The sequence below is a fragment of the Lolium rigidum genome, chromosome 4, assembly GCF_022539505.1.
Source record: "Lolium rigidum isolate FL_2022 chromosome 4, APGP_CSIRO_Lrig_0.1, whole genome shotgun sequence".
In the NCBI taxonomy this organism is placed as follows: domain Eukaryota; kingdom Viridiplantae; phylum Streptophyta; class Magnoliopsida; order Poales; family Poaceae; genus Lolium; species Lolium rigidum.
This window is the reverse complement of record NC_061511.1, coordinates 25348654-25371164: the sequence shown is the minus strand read 5'-3', so window position 1 is coordinate 25371164 and position 22511 is coordinate 25348654. Positions and strand designations below refer to the sequence as shown.

At 44.3% G+C, this 22511-nt stretch overlaps 1 protein-coding gene across 4 annotated transcripts; it reads right to left on the bottom strand.

Moving 5' to 3' along the window:
* Positions 1–6381: 6381 nt before the first annotated feature.
* LOC124707955 (metal tolerance protein 1-like) lies at positions 6382–21269 on the bottom strand. Of its 4 annotated transcripts, XM_047239646.1 has the most exons (3): positions 21168–21238; positions 8089–8174; positions 6382–7986 (listed from the first exon to the last, which is right to left on the bottom strand). In XM_047239646.1, exons 2-3 carry the CDS (start codon positions 8164–8166, stop codon positions 6724–6726), a joined length of 1341 nt encoding a protein of 446 aa, XP_047095602.1. In that variant the 5' UTR covers positions 8167–8174; positions 21168–21238; the 3' UTR covers positions 6382–6723. The 4 variants fall into 4 exon arrangements, with proteins under 4 accessions (XP_047095602.1, XP_047095603.1, XP_047095604.1 ...); XM_047239647.1 differs by lacking the exon at positions 8089–8174 and having other exon boundaries at positions 21168–21269; XM_047239648.1 differs by lacking the exons at positions 8089–8174; positions 21168–21238 and adding an exon at positions 10008–10048.
* Positions 21270–22511: the final 1242 nt, after the last annotated feature.

Here is a 22511-nt window from a genome sequence, read left to right as displayed (position 1 = left end):
AACTGTCTTCTCTGAATGTACTTGTACGTTAGGCTCCAAGCTGATATGTACGCTCGTGTCTTCTGCTGTATTATTTTTGGTGCCACCATGCTCAGGTCTATCATGTGTAATAACATCCTGTATATTGCTTTTCCGGGGTACCGGCACCCACACATACTTCCGACCACCTCTGTGAACTATGCCACTTGCATTGTGTCTCCCACGTGAATTTGAACTTCCCGGGACTGGCCTCTCACCATTACCATGAAATACAATGTCATCCCCATGTCTAACTTGTTGATCAAACCGGTTCCTTTCTTCACGCCATGGTTTTCTGTATATAGATCCTGCAGGAACCCACTCTGGCTGAAAATAAGCTGTTGGACCTGAAGTATATAGTGCCCAAGGATTAAAACCCCATGGGGAAAATTGAGGACACATAGGAGGTTCACATCCCCAATAAGCCGGCTCCAATGGATAGCACGGCTGCTGATCATATGAAGTTTTCCTCCATCGCTCATGACCACCAGGTCCACAAGGAGACTTAGAACGCTTAACGCCTCCAAGCCGATTAGACACATTGTTGGCCTTGGGTGAAGTGTATTTTTCGAACAACATGCTAACTGTCGGCTTTATTTTTTGAGCCTGTTTTCTTTCTCCATTGGCTTTCCACATTCTCACTCCTGGATTTTTTGGTTTGACCATCCTTGGTGCAGCACTATGATCAACAAAAACATTTTTACCTTGGGTAGATTCGGTCTGATCCGACCGAAAAAGAACTTTCTTATTCTCAAAGTCAATCACATCAATAGGAAAATAATCACTATCGAGTTTCATTTTAATACTCTGTGTAAATGTCAATCGTCCATCATTAAGGGCCGATTGCACCTGTCGTTGAAACACATCACAATCATTAGTAGAGTGAGAAAATAAATTGTGCAACTTACAATAAGCTACTTTACCCAATTCTCCTGGAGGTAGAATAATATGACCCTCTCTCACCCTAATCAGTTTTCTTTGCCGTAAAACATCAAAAATCTCATCACACTTGCTAACATCAAAAGTATATTTTATTTCCTCTCTTTTAGCAGGTGTGGGCTTCGGAGCAGAACATGCAATAGGATTAGACTTTGGAACTTGAACCCATTCTGCTACACATAGGTCAATGTCTTCTTCACTAGCCGAACCACTATCATTATCTAAAGAACTAACAATGTGATTCTCCTCTTTATTTTTGTTATCATTAAACCGGCTACATTGTTTAATTTCCTTATCCCGGTTTTCTTGCGCCAAAGCTTTTTGCAAAACTTGATTAACATCTAAAAAATCCCGCCCTTCTAATTTATCCTTAATATGAGTGAGCAGACCCGAAAAAGCAAGATCAGCTAAATCCTTTTCGGCTATGGTCAAGCTAAAACATCGGCTTTTGACATCTCTAAATCTCCTAATATAATCATCAACATGCTCATTGTATTTCTGCCTAACCATAGTCAAATCTGAAAGCCGAAGTTCAGTTTCACCTCGATAAAAATACTCATGAAATTTCTTCTCTAATTGTGCCCATGTTGAAATAGAATTAGAAGTTAGCGATGTAAACCAATTAAATGCAGTACCGGACAAAGACAACGGAAATAATTTAACTCTATAAACATCCGATGTCCCGGCTTCACTACATTGTGATAAAAATCGTCGTACGTGCTCAAAAGTTGATCTACCATCTTCCCCAGTGAACTTAACAAAATATGGAATTTTAAAACCAGGAGGATATGGCGTCGAATCAAAGTAATCAGGGTATGGTTTTTGATTTGCGTGTGCTCTAGCCTTAGTATCTAAACCAAATTCTCTAAGTATACTATTAAGCTGATCCTTAAAACTAACATTGGGTTGTGGAGAACTGGTTTGTGGAGCAGTTGGTATGCTAGCACGCGGTGGAACTTCTGACATAGAAATCTGAGCAAGAGACGTTTGCAACGGAGATCCACTAAAATATGAATCGGTTACCGGCCCGTACGGAACCCTGGTACCGACAAGCAGCAGCGGTGTTGTGTTGTACGTTATTGTATGATAACTAGGTTGCTGCAAATTAGAATTAAGATCAACACTTCGGTTATTACTGCTGTAATTTTGTGGAACCGAAGTCAAAATAATAGGAGAAGCGTCGTTAGAAATTAAATTGTTAGCCGAACTGACATAGTTTCGGCCACTTTGATCACTTTGATCATCATTACTTAAAGAAACGTGAGGCTGCTGTGCAACATTAGCCGACGCGCCGGAAGCATGGATATGATTAGGTAAATTAAGTAACCTGCTGCTCTCGGCCGGAAGCATCGGCTTTCTACCAGAATTTTGATTGTTGCTCTCGAGCAATACGGAACGAACATGACCAGATATACTAGTTTCTAGCTGCTCCTTAAATTCATCAAATGTATTATCTAAATCTTTAATTATGCGTGTCATATTTGTCATATCAGAATCAAACTTTTTAGCTACCAACACATCAATTAAATGAGCAATATTTTCAGTTGGCTTTTTTACCTCAGCGTCGAGTGTATCGGAAGGACTCGGCGCAGATACCTTCTTGACGACGCCGCTTCTTGTCTTTCGGTATCCGGCCAACATCAGTTTCATCTGTTCAGCCATATATTCTTCAACCTCCCGTTCAAGCTCGCGCCGATCATCTTCCGACAGATCGTCAAGTGTGACGGCGATGGCGTTGTCCGGGTCGATGTCGCTCCCGTTGTTGAGGCCAGTGTTCATCGTGTATATGTTCTTGTTCTTCGTCCCCAGCGGAGTCGCCAATTGTGTTGGCACGCAAAACTGCCGCGCAACACTGTGATAGTTGTCGTGCTTTCGTGACGACGCCCGATTGCTTTCCGAGCAAAGCAACAAAGGTTCCTCGCTTTCGTGGAGGAGAACCGACCGCTTTTCAGCGCAAAACGGTAAAGATGAACCAAACCCTAGGGTTGCTAGGGCATGGCAGGATAAACAAGAGAGAAGAACGATAAAAAACAAACGTAAAAAGTAGATGTATATTTGAGTAGATCGATTGGTTCCCGTCAATCGGCCATGGCCTTGACATTTTATATGGCACGCTGGACTTTGCGTATAATATTAGGACTCTCGAGCTAAAACCGAATAGGAAATCTTCTCTCTGATTCGGTTACCATAAAAGTTGTTTACATTCCAAACTAGTCACGTACAAATACTTTTGGGCCTACAGAAAAATAATACGATACCTTCGCCATGGTGCTTATATCACCAGATAATAATGAGACTTGCAAATCAAACGTGGTGCCGACGATCTTCCGCTTGGCTCTTCTGCATTTTGAACTAGTAGCCACCTTATTCCTTTAATACGGCCTTTGTAAAAATACCTTCAACTTAGCACCTGAGCCGATTAGGACGTTCCAGGCATCATCGCCGTAGTTCCACATGTCTGTAAATCTAGCTAGGACTCTCTTACGTATCTTCTATTTCCAGAAAATCCCTGTTGCAATTCTTAAGTAAAATACAAACCAACAACTGATTAGCTTGATAGACTATCAAATTAATTTGGCCGATTATACAATCCAGCTAGCCAAATTACGCCATCAACAGTTACCTCCTCCTCGAAATAGGCTTTCGCCCCGCTATATTAATATAGCAACCAAGATACAACAAGCTTGCTGGGACCGCAGCACAACCAAGCCCAAACAAAAAAGAAAAAGAAAGATAAGAGAAACAAATGCCGACTACGGCTGAGCAACGAACACGAAAACAACTCGCAACCGCTGCGCCCTCCGGAACAGTTACACCATCAACAGTTACAAACCGTTGTTTCTATACCAGTTAAGCTACACCATCTTTTACGTCAGTTTAGGACAGTATACTTTTATTACATGTCTATACATATTTCATATACCGGCAGTATCTCAAAGTATCTGGCCTGTTCACACTCGATTGCACTCTTGCAGTGTGACCAGGGGCACGCGGTGTGCCTCACATGCCTCAAGGCTTTATCCTGGGAAGGGTCAGCCGCAGCAGCGAGGTGCAACGTTTCCGGCGGCCACGGCACCGACGGCTACCGCCCGAACCAGCCCTTGGAGAACGCCGTGGAGGCCATCCGTGTGAGGTGCCCCAATGCCGCCTACGGCTGCACCGACCTGCTGACCCGCTACTTCCTGCCCACCCACCGACGGTCATGCAGTTACGCGCTCACGGTGAGCTGCCCACGGGATACCTGCAGCTTCATCGGCTCCGTGGGGGCCCTTCTGGATCACTTCATCATCATGGAGAACTGGCCATTCACCGCCGAGACCCAGCCCGGGAAGAGCTTCGACATCCGCCTCTCGGGCGGCTTCAATGTCGTCAGTGCCGTCCGTGGCTCCAGACAGCACCTGCTTGTGCTATTCGTGGCACGGAGGCCATTCGGCAGCACGGTCTCTGCAATCTGCATATCTCCCGAACCTAAAGACATTTCTTGGTTGCGACCGCCACCACCACAGGCAGTGAAATGTGAGCTTGAACTCCACTTCCTCGCTACTCCGAATTCTCAGACATCTAAACACGATGTCATAACCTCATTCGATGTACCATGCACCAATCCCTTGGATGGGCTCCCTGATCCTGATGACTTCTTCCAGTTTTCCGTGCCCAAGTCCGTTCATCCTGACGACAATGCTGCTATCAAGATCACGGCCTCTATTGCCCTGTTTTATCCTGAAGCTTAGCTGGTGTGCTAGTGTTTAGTTTTGTTTATATGATGGTTGATGTCCGTAGCTATCTCTGTAGGGCTATGCTAATGTAATTCTAGTTTCGAGACTAAAGCCGTATTGATGGGTGATCACGGCTTTATGTTTTCGTGAGGACAATATATATCTAATTGTTACTGAACTGTTATGTTTAGTTAATGAAGGTTTGAGCAAATGCCTGTGCTACTGAGTACTTATTTTCGAAAGGCGAGGCCCCGAACGTTTAATTGGTCATGATTTATTGAAATTGAGAGGTGAGGAAATTGGTAGCCATTTGGTTAAATGTAGCTAAGTATGTGTCCTTGTTCAAAGTGATTAGCAGATTTTGCTAGTCAATCTAGCATCTTTCTTTATTGCCTTGCAGCATAATTGCATAGAGCTCTCGAGTTGCTTGATATGCAGAACAGGTCTGATATGCTTGCCTAGTGTTCAATATGCAGCTTTTACTACTTTTGTGAACGATTAAACTGTTGTATCAAACACCTGTCTAAGCAAAACTTGCATATATAAACAATTAAGCATAATGCTCAAGTTGCTGGAGGTGGGAGCTAGGCGGAATGCCGTTGGCGTAGGACTCAAATCTGTTTAATCCTTCTTATTCACAGTAAGCACATGTATTACATGGTCTGATCAGTCCTAGGATGCTGATTCATCCAAGAATGTGATGTTGTTACTGTTGCCAGTAGTAGTTTTAAGATTGGCATTTTCCTCTTGTGAAACATGGGAGTGAAGTTTGGACAGTGTCGTTCAGTGTTATGGGGTTTCCAGATTTGATTTCTACTGCTGCATATGCTATGTTCTGTAAGTCAAAACCCAAACTGAATCCAATGCAATGCCAGTCAAGACATGACTGTGAGCTTGTGCTTTGATCCATCTCAATTTTATTTGGAGATTCTTGTTCTGGGTTTGTTATGCATGGTGGTAGAATGCTCTGAAAAGTTTTGATTCCACCTTTCCAGTATATGACATCTTAAATCCTATTGAAACAGATGGCAACCTGAACTGTAGTTGTCACCAACTCTCCCTTGAAGCATGATGTGGTCAAAATTTGACAAGGGTTTGAAAGCATTCAGAACAAGTATGAATCCTTCTCTTTGTTGGTGGCGTTGAGTTCACCTTGGAACCGAGTCAATTTTTGCTCAAAAATCAGAACTATATGACACTGCAAAACTATAGATTAATTTCCATACAATACTAGATGATACCTGGCCCCATGTTGGGGCGGTTTTTCTTTTTCGAAAATGTTGATGCACGACACTGGGCAAATAATCAACTCAATTCAAATGATCACTCGTTTGTACAAAGTAGAAGAGAATAAGAGACGTAACAGCTGAAATGTTGATAGATGCAAGCTGGAACGCGAGCACAAATACATTGGAGGCATCAACAGAATGGGTGTACACTTCACAGAACGAAAACAGACCAACTGAAGCCCCCTTTGGATGGCGTATATCTTTACTGTCAAATACTGTAGCCTGCAAGACTATATCAGTGGTGCATTCCACTTCAGAAACCATTGTGAACAAATTTCTGAAGCAAAGATACATGTACTGCTCAGAAGAAATAAGATATATAGTGACACGAGAGATACACACTGCAAATTCACAGATAGAAAAACAAGGAGTGCTTGTACTTTCCTCCATTCAACTGTAGGAAGCAAGCTCAAAACGGCTAGAAAAACTTGACAATATCCATGCCATAACAAGCAGAGCTTTACATAAAGTGACAAGAAAGGGTGCACCTGAACTACACATGCGGGTTGATGAGCTCAAAAGGGGGCTCAATAAACGTCTGAAAACTGCATCCATGTGAACACAGACTACACCACCCTGATAATAGTTCATCCACCTAAAGAGCTAATGATAAATCGAACATATATAATATTTCTCCAGCACCAAAGATAACAGCTAGATGAACCTGCAACGCCTTTTTGCAAGGGCAAAGCTAACAACAACCGCATTTTAGGAAGATAAGCCGTGAACAAGCGCAATTTTCATCCCCAGCTATCTGTACCTTACTCGCGCTCGATCTGAATCGTCACATGACTGATGTTGTACTCTGCCTTGATGTACCCAATGACCTTGTCAAGCATCTGATCTGCATCCGCATCCTGTGTGATGGTCACGTGGCATGCCAACAGTACCTTCCCCACTGTGATAGCCCAGATGTGCAGCTCATGGACAGCAATCACACCTTCCATCTCACGGAGACCACTCTCGAGCCTGGTGGCATCGATCTCGCGGGGTGTGCTCTCCATCAGAACTTCAAGAATGTTCCGAATCATCTTGACTGTGGTAAACAGTACAATCACAGAGAAGATGAGGGTGCATATGAGATCAATAATCTTCCATTCAGGCTTGTACCAGATGAGACCACCTCCAATCATTACACCAATGCTCTGGATGGAGTCCCCGATAACATGCAGATAAGCACTGTGCACATTGATATTACGGTTAGCCTTCTTAGCGGCCTTGGCACCAGGCTGGGTACTCTCACAATCACCATCATGCTTAAGCAACGGTTCCTCGGCATCATGATGTAGTCCACTGCTTGAATGAGAGTGCTCATGAGTTGTGATGGTTATGGAGGTACCATGACTGTGCTCATGGCGTACATGGCCCTGCTCATGATCTTCGTGATGGGGATGGTCATCCTCCGAGTGTCCATGATCATGGTCATGTGAATGTCCATGGTCATGACCATGGCTGTGCCCATGCCCACCGTGCCCATGGTCGTGACCAAGCAACACTGCCATTATGATGTTAACAAACAAGCCAAAAGCTGATACAGCAAACATGAGGGAGCCCTGTACCTCGCCACTTTCATTGAGGAGCCTATTGATAGCTTCGTAGACAAGTATGCCAGCAAGGAGCCATATAAGCTGAATGGAAAGCAATGCGCCCAGAATTTCAATACGGAAAAATCCATATGACTGCTGTGGTGTCGCTTCCCAACCAGCTGCCCATAGAGAGAATAAAGATATGGCAAATGCTGCAACATCAGAAAGGAGATGGGCTGCATCAGTCAGGATTGCAAGACTGTTTGCTTTGATGCCTCCAACCACTTCGACTGCCATGAATATAACGCAAAGGATCACAGCAATTAGGAGCTTCCTCATGGACGCAGATCTCTCCTTTGCATCTTTCGAGGTGTTACTGGTGTCAGAAAAGTCGCAGGCGGCACCTCTGCAAGCTTTGCCCCCAGCTACTCCAGAAGCAGATGAAATGTCCAGTGTTACTTCAGGGACATGGGGCGGTGAGTGATTATGGTTGTCCATCTGAAAAGAAAACAAGAATCAATACACAGGAACAGTGATTATGCTAGATCTAGTACTGCACAAATGCTATCAGAAAATTTATTTATCATGTGCGCCTCCTACCAGAACTAATGTGAGAAATGAGGCGATGGAGATCCCATAATGCCATTCGTTAAGGGAAAACTGAAGCAGCACATCCATGCAGTCGCCTTGCATGGACAACCAAAAACATACATATCTAATTATGTTGTCCACATGAGTATGACAATGACTATCTATCAGATGTAGAAGTTCAAACTAAAACTTGTGAATATGTAATCAGTTTGCACAACAGGGAAGGTTTGCACAAAAAATGACAGTGGCATGGTTTCACATAAGATGGAAAAGCTCAGCAGCAACTGAACATAACATATTTCACATGTTTAATTAGACAGTTTATACAAGTGTGCACCTATATAGCACATCCTAATTGATATATTAGAAGATAACATGAGGTACGAAAAAGGTCAACTAAAGAAAAAGTCACTGTTGACTAGATTTGCAGAATATGACAGGAATCTGGAGCCTGCTAGCGCAAAGAATATATGCCACCAAAGACATGATGGCGAAATTTAGGTAAGACTAACTTTCAACAACATGGGTGCAGAGTAACTAAAGCGGCGACAGCTAGCAAACAGAAAAAAGAATTAACAGGAAATGCATCAAGTTTTAGCCACAAAACCTATTGGTTGGCTCCCACACAAGTTGGATCCCACCAATCTGCAAACATAATAAGGCAGACATCTACTACTCTCCTAACATAAACAGAAAATGAACAAATCAACAGAGATGAAAACTAAAGCAAAGTGGCGCCCCTGTAATTGGGAAGGTTTGCACAAATGACAGTGGCATAGTTTCACATAAGTTGGGAAGCTCAGCAGCAACTGAGCATACCATATTTCGCATGTTTTATTAGACAGTTAATACAAGTGGTGCACCTATAGCACATCCTAATTGATGTACTGGATAACATAACATGAGGTATGGAAAGGTCAACTAAAGCAAAGTCAATGTTGACTGGATTTGCAGAATATGACAGGAATCTGCAGCTTGCTAGCGCAGAGAATATATGTGTCGCCGAAATCATGACAGCAAAATTTAGATAAGGCTGACTTTCAACAACGTGGGGGCAGAGTAACTCAAGTGGCCACAGCTAGCAAATTGAAAAAAAAAAAATTAGCAGTAAATGCATCAAGTTTTAGTCGCAAAACTAATTGGTTGCCTCCCCCACAAGTTGGATCACACCAATCAGCAAACATAATAATGCTGGCATGTACTACTCTCCTAACAAAAACACAAAAGAAACAAATCAACAATGGTTACAACAATGGCTCTTCTAGTTCTACCTAATCTGACACCCACAGCTAACGCATCAGCAAGATGACAGGAACCACAAGACGCCGAGCAGAACGAAGAGAGAATCGTACACAAATTGGTATCTGTCACCACGGGAAAGCCAGGCTGGGCCGCCACCGAAAAGCGTGGGCGATCAGATAAGGACTCGAGGCAAAGCAGACCGCCGCCGTAGTCGCGGAGGTCGATCGATCGACCGAATCCGCCACGTCGCTCGCGGACAAGCGGGTGCGGCCGCCACCACCTGCAGACCAACGGAATCGCATCGCGTCGCGCAAAGCGGAAACCAACAAAACGAGCATACCCACTCTACGGAGACGGCGACGCGCGATCCGGTTCCTGCTTCGGCGGCGAGGGCGGGATAATTCTCTGGTGTTTATGGCCCTGCGTCTGATGACCCGATCTCGCCCCCGAACCCGTCCGTAACTGAAACTCGCCTCCCATCGGAACTAAGGGAGAAGGAACGGAAATCGGTAGAGGGCTCGTGAAACGGAGTAAAATCGAGTAGTAATTCCGCCGTGAGTGGCCCATTGATCGGAGCGGAACCGAGCAGCAGGGAAACCCACGGACCAATCCGTCCGTCCTACGGCAACCGCGCGCGCGGAGGAGGTAGAGAAGGGCGGGGTGCGGCGGGGGAGGCGGTGACTGACCTGGACGGGGAGTCGGCAGCACCACCACCAGCAGCAGTGGCTCCGTCGCCCGCCGCCGCCGCGGAGTTCTGGGGGGAGGCGCGACGGGATAGAGCGGCGGTTCTGGTGGGGGAAGACGACGAAGCGGCGGAGGCGTGAGTCGTGAGGTGGGGTGGCGGAACACAAAAAGGGCTGGGAGGGGCACTTCCGTACTTTCGCGTCGCCCGTAACGCTCCTGCGTCCGATGCGAATCACGCGACGCGAGATGCGAGATGGCGATGACGTGGACACGCTCCCGATCCTCGGATATCCTTTTTGGTTTGAACACGGCGCTGCAACTCTCTCTCTCTCGAGAAAGATTATCTCAAAAATGAAAACTCTCTCGTTACGGGCTCGACCAAGAGTTGTGTCGAGGTTAGTCTAGAAGCCTCTGGAACAGCATCATCAACAAATCTGCCGTCCCAAAATTAAGGGGTTGTACTACCTCTGCTCTTCTTTAATTGACGTGGATTTACACACGGGATAGGCTAAGTTTGGCTCTCCTCCGCGTCAATTTAATCCGACCGGAGGGAGTACATCTCAATGGACACCTCCGCCGGCATCCGTTTGGGTCGGGCTACAGACACCAAATTGACCGTTTTGGCTGTCGCATCCGTTTGGTTCGGAGGTAAGCGGCCTGACGCATTTTTATCCAACTTTTTTTCAAACTAGTAGATTCACTGTTGACTGTTATCCAACAAGATGTTGACTGTCGGTGGCGATGTTCGTGCAGGAGGAGGAGGTGATGGCCACTCCGCGTGGGGCACCCGGGAAGGCAGTGGGGAATGCTTTGGATGTGGTGCGTCGTAGGAAGGAGGTGGTGCGCACGGTGACCACGCTGGAGGCGCCACGGTCGAGGCCTCCAAGGCCAACCTCATGGCCTCCTCCTCTGAGAGGCCGGGAGGTATGACTGGCGAGGCATAGCGCGGTGGCGCTTGTGCCTGTGGTGGCGGGGGCTGCTCCTGCGACGCCTTCATGGCCATCCTAAACGCATCCTCCTCATCCACGTTTCCGGCATGAGGGGAAGCTCGTCCACCCTACCCTCCACCTTCGCCTTCTCCGCGAAGTAAGCTAGGTAATTAACCAAGGTAGTCGTCGATGTCGTTACGCTCCTCCTCTTCCTCTTTCTTTTCCTCCTTCACCAGCGCGAGCGGAGTGACGTAGTTGAACTCATCGTCGTCGAGGAACCCTGCTCAGCGCCTCGAATCACATTCGAGGTGCCCAAATGTGTCCCACATCAGCGACTTGAAGTTGAACATAATGGCCATGCGTCAGGTGATCTCCCGTCGCCGCCCCCATCCCTCCCATGGCACCGACCACATGGGAACCCTCCGGTGGCTAAGGCGCCACCCGGTGGAAAGGTGGACGTTAGTCCACCCAATGGAGCATGGCATACACTCGTGGTATAGGGTGGGGGGCACTTCGACAGTGACGAACACGCAGATGTGTGGCTTCTTCGCCTTCTTCTTATTCTTCTTCGTTGTAGAGGACTCTGATACGTCTCCAACGTATCGATAATTTCTTGTGTTCCATGCCACATTATTGATGTTATCTACATGTTTTATGCACACTTTATATCATATTCGTGCATTTTCTGGAACTAACCTATTAACAAGATGCCGAAGTGCCGCTTGTCGTTTTCGCTCGTTTTTGGTTTCGAAATCCTAGTAAAGAAATATTCTCGGAATTGGACGAAATAAAAGCCCGTGAGGCCTATTTTCTCACGAAGCTTCCAGAAGTCCGAAGGAGAGACGAAGAGGGGCCACAGGGTGGCCAAACCCTAGGGCGGCGCGGCCCCACCCCTGGCCGCGCCGGCCTATGGTTTGGGCCCCCCGTGCCGCCTCTTGACCTGCCCTTCCGCCTACAAATAGCCTCCGTGACGAAACCCCCAGTACCGAGAGCCACGATACGGAAAACATTACTGAGACGCCGTCGCCGCCGATCCCATCTCGGGGATCCCGGAGATCGCCTCCCGCACCCCGCCGGAGAGGGGATTCATCTCCCGGAGGACTCTACACCGCCATGGTCGCCTCCGGAGTGATGAGTGAGTAGTCTACCCCCGGACTATGGGTCCATAGCAGTAGCTAGATGGTTGTCTTCTCCCCATTGTGCTATCATTGTCGGATCTTGTGAGCTGCCTATCATGATCAAGATCATCTATATGTAATTCTATATGTTGCGTTTGTTGGGATCCGATGAATAGAGAATACTTGTTATGTTGATTATCAAAGTTATGCTTATGTGTTGTTTATGATCTTGCATGCTCTCCGTTATTAGTAGATGCTCTGGCCAAGTAGATGCTTTTAACTCCAAGAGGGAGTACTTATGCTCGATAGTGGGTTCATGCCTCGCATTGACACCGGGACAAGTGACGTAAAGTTCTAAGGTTGTGTTGTGTCGTTGCCACTAGGGATAAAACATTGATGCTATGTCTAAGGATGTAGTTGTTGATTACATTACGCACCATACTTAATGCAATTGTCTCGTTGTTTGCAACTTAATACCGGAGGGGGTTCGGATGATAACCCGAAGGTGGACTTTTTAGGCATAGATGCAGCTTGGATGGCGGTCTATGTACTTTGTCGTAATGCCCAATTAAATCTCACTATACTCATCATGATATGTATGTGCATTGTCATGCTCTCTTTATTTGTCAATTGCCCAACCGTAATTTGTTCACCCAACATGCTGTTCGTCTTATGGGAGAGACACCTCTAGTGAACCGTGGACCCCGGTCCAATTCTCTTTACCGAAATACAATCTACCGCAATACTTGTTTCTACCGTTTTCTCTCGCAAACAATCATCTTCCACACAATACGGTTAATCCTTTGTTACAGCAAGCCGGTGAGATTGACAACCTCACCGTTTCGTTGGGGCAAAGTAGCTTGGTTGTGTTGTGCAGGTTCCACGTTGGCGCCGGAATCTCCGGTGTTGCGCCGCACTACATCCCGCCGCCATCAACCTTCAACGTGCTTCTTGGCTCCTCCCGGTTCGATAAACCTTGGTTTCTTTCTCGAGGGAAAACTTGCCGCCGTGCGCATCATACCTTCCTCTTGGGGTTGCCCAACGAACGTGTGAAATACACGCCATCAAGCTCTTTTTCCGGCGCCGTTGCCGGGGAGATCAAGACACGCCGCAAGGGGAGTCTCCACTTCTCAATCTCTTTACTTTGTTTTTGTCTTGCTTTATTTTATTTACTACTTTGTTTGCTGCACTAAATCAAAATACAAAAAAATTAGTTGCTAGTTTTACTTTATTTGCTATCTTGTTTGCTATATCGAAAACACAAAAAAATTAGTTTACTTGCATTTACTTTATCTAGTTTGCTTTATTTACTATTGCTAAAATGGCCAACGCTGAAAATACTAAGTTGTGTGACTTCACAACCACAAATAATAATGATTTCTTATGCACACCTATTGCTCCACCTCGCTACTACAGCAGAATTCTTTGAAATTAAACCCGCTTTATTGAATCTTGTCATGAACAATCAATTTTCCGGAATTAGTTCCGATGATGCCGCTGCCCATCTCAATAATTTTGTTGAACTATGTGAAATGCAAAAATATAAAGATGTAGATGGTGATATTATTAAACTAAAATTGTTCCCTTTCTCATTAAGAGGAAGAGCTAAAGATTGGTTGCTATCTCTCGCCTAAGAATAGTATTGATTCATGGACTAAATGCAAGGATGCTTTTATTGGTAGATATTATCCCCCTGCTAAAATTATATCTTTGAGGAGTAGCATAATGAATTTTAAACAATTAGATACTGAACATGTTGCTCAAGCTTGGGAAAGAATGAAATCTCTGGTTAAAAATTGCCCAACCCATGGACTGACTACTTGGATGATCATCCAAACCTTCTATGCAGGACTAAATTTTTCTTCGCGGAATTTATTGGATTCAGCTGCTGGAGGTACCTTTATGTCCATCACATTGGGGGCAGCTACAAAACTTCTTGATGATATGATGATAAATTACTCTGAATGGCACACGGAAAGAGCTCCACAAGGTAAGAAGGTAAATTCTGTCGAAGAATCCTCCTCCTTGAGTGATAAAATTGATGCTATTATGTCTATGCTTGCGAATGATAGGACTAATGTTGATCCTAATAATGTTCCGTTAGCTTCATTGGTTGCACAAGAAGAACATGTTGATGTAAACTTCATTAAAAATAATAATTTCAACAACAATGCTTATCTGAACAATTCTAGTAATAACTATAGGCCATATCCTTATAATAATGGTAACGGTTATGCTAATTCTTATGGGAATTCTTACAACAATAATAGGAATTCACCCCCTGGACTTGAAGCCATGCTTAAAGAATTTATTAGTACACAAACCGCCTTTAACAAATCTGTTGAGGAAAAGCTCAATAAAATTGATATTCTTGTTTCTAGAGTTGATAGTCTTGCCTCCGATGTTGATCTTTTGAAATCGAAAGTTATGCCTAATAGGGACATTGAAAATAAAATTGTTACTACAGCAAATGCCATTCAAGTTAGAATTAATGAGAATATAAGATTAATGGCCGAATCGCGTGCTAGGTGGGATAGAGAAGAAAATGAAAAACTAGCTAAAGAGAAAAATATAGCTAAAGTTTGGACTATTACCACCATTAGTAATGATAATGCTACACATGTTGCTGCACCTCCTACTCATACTAATAAAAGAATTGGTGTTAGCAATGTTTCCACTTCTAATGCAAAGCGCGAAAAACCGCCTCGAAACCGCTAAAACCGCTCGAAACCGCTTGCGATAAAGCCGCTGAAATTTTTTCCAACATTGGGGATGATGATCCCATTGCTTTAGATTATAATGGTTTGAATTTTGATGATTGCCACATCTCTGAAGTTATAAAGTTCTTGCAAAAACTTGCTAAAAGTCCTAATGCTAGTGCTATAAATTTGGCTTTCACGCATCATATTACAAATGCTCTCATAAAAGCTAGAGAAGAGAAACTAGAGCGCGAAGCCTCTATTCCTAAAAAGCTAGAAGATGGTTGGGAGCCCATCATTAAGATGAAGGTTAAAGATTTTGATTGTAATGCTTTATGTGATCTTGGTGCAAGTATTTCGTTATGCCTAAGAAAATTTATAATATGCTTGACTTGCCACCGCCGAAAAATTGTTATTTGGATGTTAATCTTGCTGATCATTCTACAAAGAAACCTTTGGGTAAAGTTGATAATGTTCGCATTACCGTTAACAATAATCTTGTTCCCGTTGATTTTGTTGTCTTGGATATTGAATGCAATGCATCTTGTCCAATTATATTGGGAAGACCTTTTCTTCGAACTCGTTGGTGCTATTATTGATATGAGGGAAGGAAATATAAAATATCAATTTCCTCTCAAGAAAGGTATGGAACACTTCCCTAGAAAGAGAATGAAGGTACCTTATGATTCTATCATTAGAACAAATTATGATGTTGATGCTTCATCTCTCGATGTTACTTGATACACACTTTCTGCGCCTAGCTGAAAGGCGTTAAAGAAAAGCGCTTATGGGAGACAACCCATGTTTTTACCTACAGTACTTTGTTTTTATTTTGTGTCTTGGAAGTTGTTTACTACTGTAGCAACCTCTCCTTATCTTAGTTTTGAGTTTTGTTGTGCCAAGTTAAGCCGTTGATAGAAAAGTAAGTACTAGATTTGGATTACTGCGCAGTTCCAGATTTCTTTGCTGTCACGAATCTGAGCCCACTGCCCTGCAGGAAGCTCAGAAAATTATGCCAATTTACGTGCATGATCCTCAGATATGTACGCAACTTTCATTCAATTTGAGCATTTTCATTTGAGCAAGTCTGGTGCCATTTTAAAATTCGTCAATACGAACTGTTCTGTTTTGACAGATTCTGCCTTTTATTTCGCATTGCCTCTTTCGCTATGTTGGATGAATTTCTTTGATCCACTAATGTCCAGTAGCATTATGCAATGTCCAGAAGTGTTAAGAATGAGTGTGTCACCTCTGAATATGTCAATTTATATTGTGCACTAACCCTCTAATGAGTTGTTTCGAGTTTGGTGTGGAGGAAGTTTTCAAGGATCAAGAGAGGAGTATGATGCAACATGATCAAGGAGAGTGAAAGCTCTAAGCTTGGGGATGCACCCGGCGGTTCACCCCTGCATATATCAAGAAGACTCAAGCTGTCTAAGCTTGGGGATGCCCAAGGCATCCCCTTCTTCATCAACAAATTATCAGGTTCCTCCCCCGAAACTACATTTTTATTCGGCCACATCTTATGTGCTTTTTCTTGGAGCGTCGTTTTGTTTTTGTTTTTGTTTTGTTTGAATAAAATGGATCCTAGCATTCACTTTATGGGAGAGATACACACTCCGCTGTAGCTTATGGACAAATATGTCCTTGGTTTCTACTCATAGTATTCATGGCGAAGTTTCTCCTTCGTTAAATTGTTATATGGTTGGAATTGGAAAATGATACATGTAGTAATTGCTAAAAATGTTTTGGGTAATGTGATACTTGGCAATTGTTGTGCTCATGTTTAAGCTCTTGCATCATATGCTTTGCACCCATTAATGAAGAAATACATAGAGCATGCTAAAATTTGGTTTGCATATTTGGTTTCTCTAAGGTCTAGATAATTTCTAGTTTTGAGTTTGAACAACAAGGAAGACTGGTATAGAGTATTATAATGCTTTCAATATGTCTTTTATGTGAGTTTTGCTGTACTAGTTCATCCTTGTGTTTGCCTCAAACAACCTTGCTAGCCTAAACCTTGTATCGAGAGGGAATACTTCTCATGCATCCAAAATACTTGAGCCAACCACTATGCCATTTGTGTCCACCATACCTACCTATACTACATGGTATTTTCCCGCCATTCCAAAGTAAATTGCTTGAGTGCTACCTTTAAAATTCCATCATTCACCTTTGCAATATATAGCTCATGGGACAAATAGCTTAAAAACTATTGTGGTATTGAATATGTAATTATGCACTTTATCTCTTATTAAGTTGCTTGTTGTGCGATAACCATGTTTACCGGGGAACGCCATCAACTCATTGTTGAATTTCATGTGAGTTGCTATGCATGTTCGTCTTGTCCGAAGTAAGGGCGATCTACACCGAGTTGAATGGTTTGAGCATGCATATTGTGAGAGAAGAACATTGGGCCGCTAACTAAAGCCATGTTCCATGGTGGAAGTTTCAGCTTTGGACAAACATCCTCAAATCTCTAATGAGAAAAGAATTAATTGTTGTTGAATGCTTAAAGCATTAAAAGAGGAGTCCATTATCTCGTTGTCTATGTTGTCCCGGTATGGATGTCTAAGTTGAGAATAATCAAAAGCGAGAAATCCAAATGCGAGCTTTCTCCTTAGACCTTTGTACAAAGCGGCATAGAGGTACCCCTTTGTGATACTTGGTTAAAGCATATGTATTGCGGTGATAATCCAGGTAGTCCAAGCTAATTAGGACAAGGTGCGAGCACTATTAGTACACTATGCATGAGGCTTGCAACTTATAAGATATAATTTACATGATGCATATGCTTTATTACTACCGTTGACAAAATTGTTTCATGTTTTCAAAATCAAAGCTCTAGCACAAATATAGCAATCGATGCTTTTCCTCTATGAGGACCATTCTTTTACTTTTATGTTGAGTCAGTTCACCTATTTCTCTCCACCTCAAGAAGCAAACACTTGTGTGAACTCGTGCATTGATTCTTACATACTTGCTTATTGCACTTATTATATTACTCTATGTTGACAATATCCATGAGATATACATGTTACAAGTTGAAAGCAACCGCTGAAACTTAATCTTCTTTTGTGTTGCTTCAATACCTTTACTTCGAATTATTGCTTTATGAGTTAACTCTTATGCAAGACTTATTGATGCTTGTCTTGAAGTGCTATTCATGAAAAGTCTTTGCTTTATGATTCACTTGTTTACTCATGTCATACACATTGTTTTGATCGCTGCATTCTCTACATATGCTTTACAAATAGTATGATCAAGTTTATGATGGCATGTCACTCCGTAAATTATCTTTGTTATCGTTTTACCTCGCTCGGGACGAGCAGTAACTAAGCTTGGGGATGCCGATACGTCTCCAACGTATCGATAATTTCTTGTGTTCCATGCCACATTATTGATGTTATCTACATGTTTTATGCACACTTTATATCATATTCGTGCATTTTCCGGAACTAACCTATTAACAAGATGCCGAAGTGCCGCTGTCGTTTTCGCTGTTTTTGGTTTCAGAAATCCTAGTAAAGAAATATTCTCGGAATTGGACGAAATAAAAGCCCAGAGGCCTATTTTCTCACGAAGCTTCCGAAGTCCGAAGGAGAGACGAAGAGGGGCCACAGGGTGGCCAAACCCTAGGGCGGCGCGGCCCCACCCCCGGCCGCGCCGGCCCGTGGTTTGGGCCCCCCGTGCCGCCTCTTGACCTGCCCTTCCGCCTACAAATAGCCTCCGTGACGAAACCCCCAGCACCGAGAGCCACGATACGGAAAACATTACCGAGACGCCGTCGCCGCCGATCCCATCTCGGGGATCCTCGGAGATCGCTCTCCGCACCCTCGCCGGAGAGGGGATTCATCTCCCGGAGGACTCTACACCGCCATGGTCGCCTCCGGAGTGATGAGTGAGTAGTCTACCCCCGGACTATGGGTCCATAGCAAGTAGCTAGATGGTTGTCTTCTCCCCATTGTGCTATCATTGTCTGGATCTTGTGAGCTGCCTATCATGATCAAGATCATCTATATGTAATTCTATATGTTGCGTTTGTTGGGATCCGATGAATAGAGAATACTTGTTATGTTGATTATCAAAGTTATGCTTATGTGTTGTTTATGATCTTGCATGCTCTCCGTTATTAGTAGATGCTCTGGCCAAGTAGATGCTTTTAACTCCAAGAGGGAGTACTTATGCTCGATAGTGGGTTCATGCCTCGCATTGACACTCGGGACAAGTGACGTAAAGTTCTAAGGTTGTGTTGTGTCGTTGCCACTAGGGATAAAACATTGATGCTATGTCTAAGGATGTAGTTGTTGATTACATTACGCACCATACTTAATGCAATTGTCTCGTTGTTTGCAACTTAATACCGGAGGGGGTTCGGATGATAACCTCGAAGGTGGACTTTTTAGGCATAGATGCAGCTTGGATGGCGGTCTATGTACTTTGTCGTAATGCCCAATTAAATCTCACTATACTCATCATGATATGTATGTGCATTGTCATGCTCTCTTTATTTGTCAATTGCCCAACCGTAATTTGTTCACCCAACATGCCGTTCGTCTTATGGGAGAGACACCTCTAGTGAACCGTGGACCCCGGTCCAATTCTCTTTACCGAAATACAATCCATCGCAATACTTGTTTCTACCGTTTTCTCCGCAAACAATCATCTTCCACACAATACGGTTAATCCTTTGTTACAAAGAAGTCGGTGAGATTGACAACCTCACCGTTTCGTTGGGGCAAAGTAGCTTGGTTGTGTTGTGCAGGTTCCACGTTGGCGCCGGAATCTCCGGTGTTGCGCCGCACTACATCCCGCCGCCATCAACCTTCAACGTGCCTCTTGGCTCCTCCTGGTTCGATAAACCTTGGTTTCTTTCTGAGGGAAAACTTGCTGCTGTGCGCATCATACCTTCCTCTTGGGGTTGCCCAACGAACGTGTGAAATACACGCCATCAGACTCGGCCTCGGGGTCATGCTTTGGTTTCCGCCATGGCCATCCCTTGCCCATGGCCGACGTCGCGCTGACTGTTCTATGGAGAAGACTGGCTCACGATGGTGTCGATCTTGGCTAGCTGCTCTCGCAATGGCGTGGGCGAAAGCCGATTGCCTATTATAAAGGGATGGGGTGGGCAACTTTCCACACGCGTGACATTGATGGTGACCCGAAAGCCCAGCCGCCGCCCACTAGTATTGGTGATGACACCGAAGCCGAAGCATACCATTGAAGATGCCGCAGTGAGTAGGCATGTGTCTAGTCAGTGGGAGGGGCAGCGATGTGGCCTTGCAGGGAGGGTAGCGATTCAGGCCTCATAGGGAGGGCAGCGATTCAAGCCTCGCGGTCATCGCCAGGTGGGCCCGAGTAAGAGGCGCGTCTACGCAGACGCATTTGGAGCACGCATACGTCTCGAAGGATGGGCCAATCACTATGCATCGGGCCGCTAGACTGAAAGCAGGCCCAAATTTTAACCAAATGGACGCAAACGACCACTTTGCGCCGTTTGCATCGGGTCACTAGAGTCTAAACTTTGATCCTTGGTACCGGATACAGCCATACAGCCATCTAGTTACCACTGATTGATTCTCGGCATATCCCAACTGCTAACCACGAGAGGGCACGTTTACAGCTGATTCGTTGATGATTCTACTTTGAACCTTTGTGTCTCATCAAAGATAGAAAGCGTTTGCACTTCCGGCAAAATCAGAAATCGTCCATGCGCACTAATTCCAGGAGTGTCGAAGGGTAGAAAGCGTCACACGCGTTTAACTCACACGATTACAACTCACGACAACCTAGCTTAAAGGCAAAGCATTCGCTAATTAATCAATCGATTTATCATAGTATATATACAGTATAATCACTATACAGTGAGTAGGCTTAAAGCTAGGCTGCTCGTAGCAAGATGAGACGATAGCAAAGGCCAAAGGAGCGACAGCGAAAAGGAAAGTTCCCGTGTTACCAACTGGATAGTGGATACGCGTGCGCAAAACCTCAGGGATTCTTTCACGGCATCCGATAGTGGCTACTTACTCACATCCAAATTTCAGCTGTCAAATCATGTAGAAGATGGAGATTCCCATAATTGGTAGGTCGGCGAAAGGAAAGTGAGGTCAACTTTGTTTAAACCGCATGGGACGGATCAAAATTTTAATTCCAGCAATAAAATTACTAGTTGAAGTGACGTTTAAAGTATTATATAGTAGTATCGTGCATACAGAAGCTGGAGCTCGTGGACTCTGAAGTAACTTTGGAGGCGGGGCGAGGTTGCTCGATGATCATGGAGAGGATGCGAGCTTTTCAGTGATGGCCAAGACAAGAAAAACCCGTCTAGAAGCGACATGGAAGCTGGAACTCTTGGAGTACGACTCAAACTAGCTAGATACTGCAAGTACTAGCTTCGTGGTGTGTCAGTTGGTTACCTTGGTTGAATCTAGACGCCGGCGAGCGAGCTCCACCGGTGCGGCGGACGGCTTGAGGTCTTCCACAATCTTCTTCACCTACGTGCGCGCGCTCGAGAGTCCAGGAGGGAGGGGTCGGGAGCCGGGCATGATGTTTTTATAAGGCATCTGAGAGCTTGCACAAACAAAACAAAAAAAGGTAAAGGGAGGAAGTATAGTACTAATCTCTCCGTGCATAAAGAAATGTTTCAACTTAATTAAAATTTGGATTATCTAAATCTAATTTAGTATATGGATACATCCACTAGTAGAAAAACGCTCATCTGTACCGGTTCCATAGGGGCATTAGTACCGGTTTTGCAACCGGTACAAATTATTCGGCACTAAAGCCCCCCCCCTTTCGTACCGGTTGCTTACGAACCGGTATAAAAGGGGCCTCCACGTGGGCCACCAGGAGATCTCAGGGCTAAGGATCTTTGGTACCGGTTGGTAATACGAACCGGTACCAAAGGTTCCCCGCGCGGGGATTTGCTCGAATCTCCGCCGCGGCGCAGAATTGAAGTTTTAGGGTTTTTGGAGGGGTTTAGGGATATCGGTTTGTTTCATATCGCGTCGATGCACCGTAAACGCGTTTGGGTTTATTGAAGTACATGAAGATCAATATGATGCATAGCAAGTTGGTGCATATAATATAACACACATGTAATTGCATAAGATCGCAAATTAAGAAGCACTATGCATGAAGATCGATCTTCATGCATAGTAGTGGTACTCTCCGAGCCGTACTCTATATATTACATGTAGCATAGTGGTACTCTTCGAGTCAACTATATATGTAACATGTACATCTTCATTCATAGTGGAACTCGCGAATGGTGGTATGACGTCCTGAAGGAAGAATCCCGCCAATTCCTCGGCTATTGCTATGAAGCGGTCATCGATTGAGAGCTTGTTCCGCTTTGTTGCCAACTATAAAAGAATAAGATACAAATGAGTACATGAGATATGTGTGTGTGTATATATATATTCAAACCACAATGAAACAACTATTACCGAAACTCAAGCACAACTTATGATAAGAAAACAAATTTGTGAATATTGTTTTCGTACCTCTTTATTTCTTGCATTATTAATTCTCTCGCTGACAATTCTGTGGATGTACTCGCAAACGTAGAAATCCACAGAGATCAGTCCCTTGTGGTTGTTGCGGGCATTTCTTTACAAGAATATAAGTCAATCAAACAATAGTCAAGTATGATAATTAAAGTTGTGTGGACCTAGGTAGTACTACTTACTTTCGCCTTCCATCGCAGCCTCCGTGGCCATTCATGGGACGTATCTTCCTTGATGAAAGTTGCCCATACG

Bases quoted from the DNA above. Each gene is read 5' to 3' on its own strand.
- LOC124707955 (XM_047239645.1), bottom strand. From the start codon at position 8,181: ATGCAAGGCGACTGCATGGATGTGCTGCTTCAGTTTTCCCTTAACGAA. The intron at 7,987-8,088 runs GTAGGAGGCGCA...TTTTCTTTTCAG, and splicing joins CATTTCTCACATTAGTTCTG to ATGGACAACCATAATCACTC.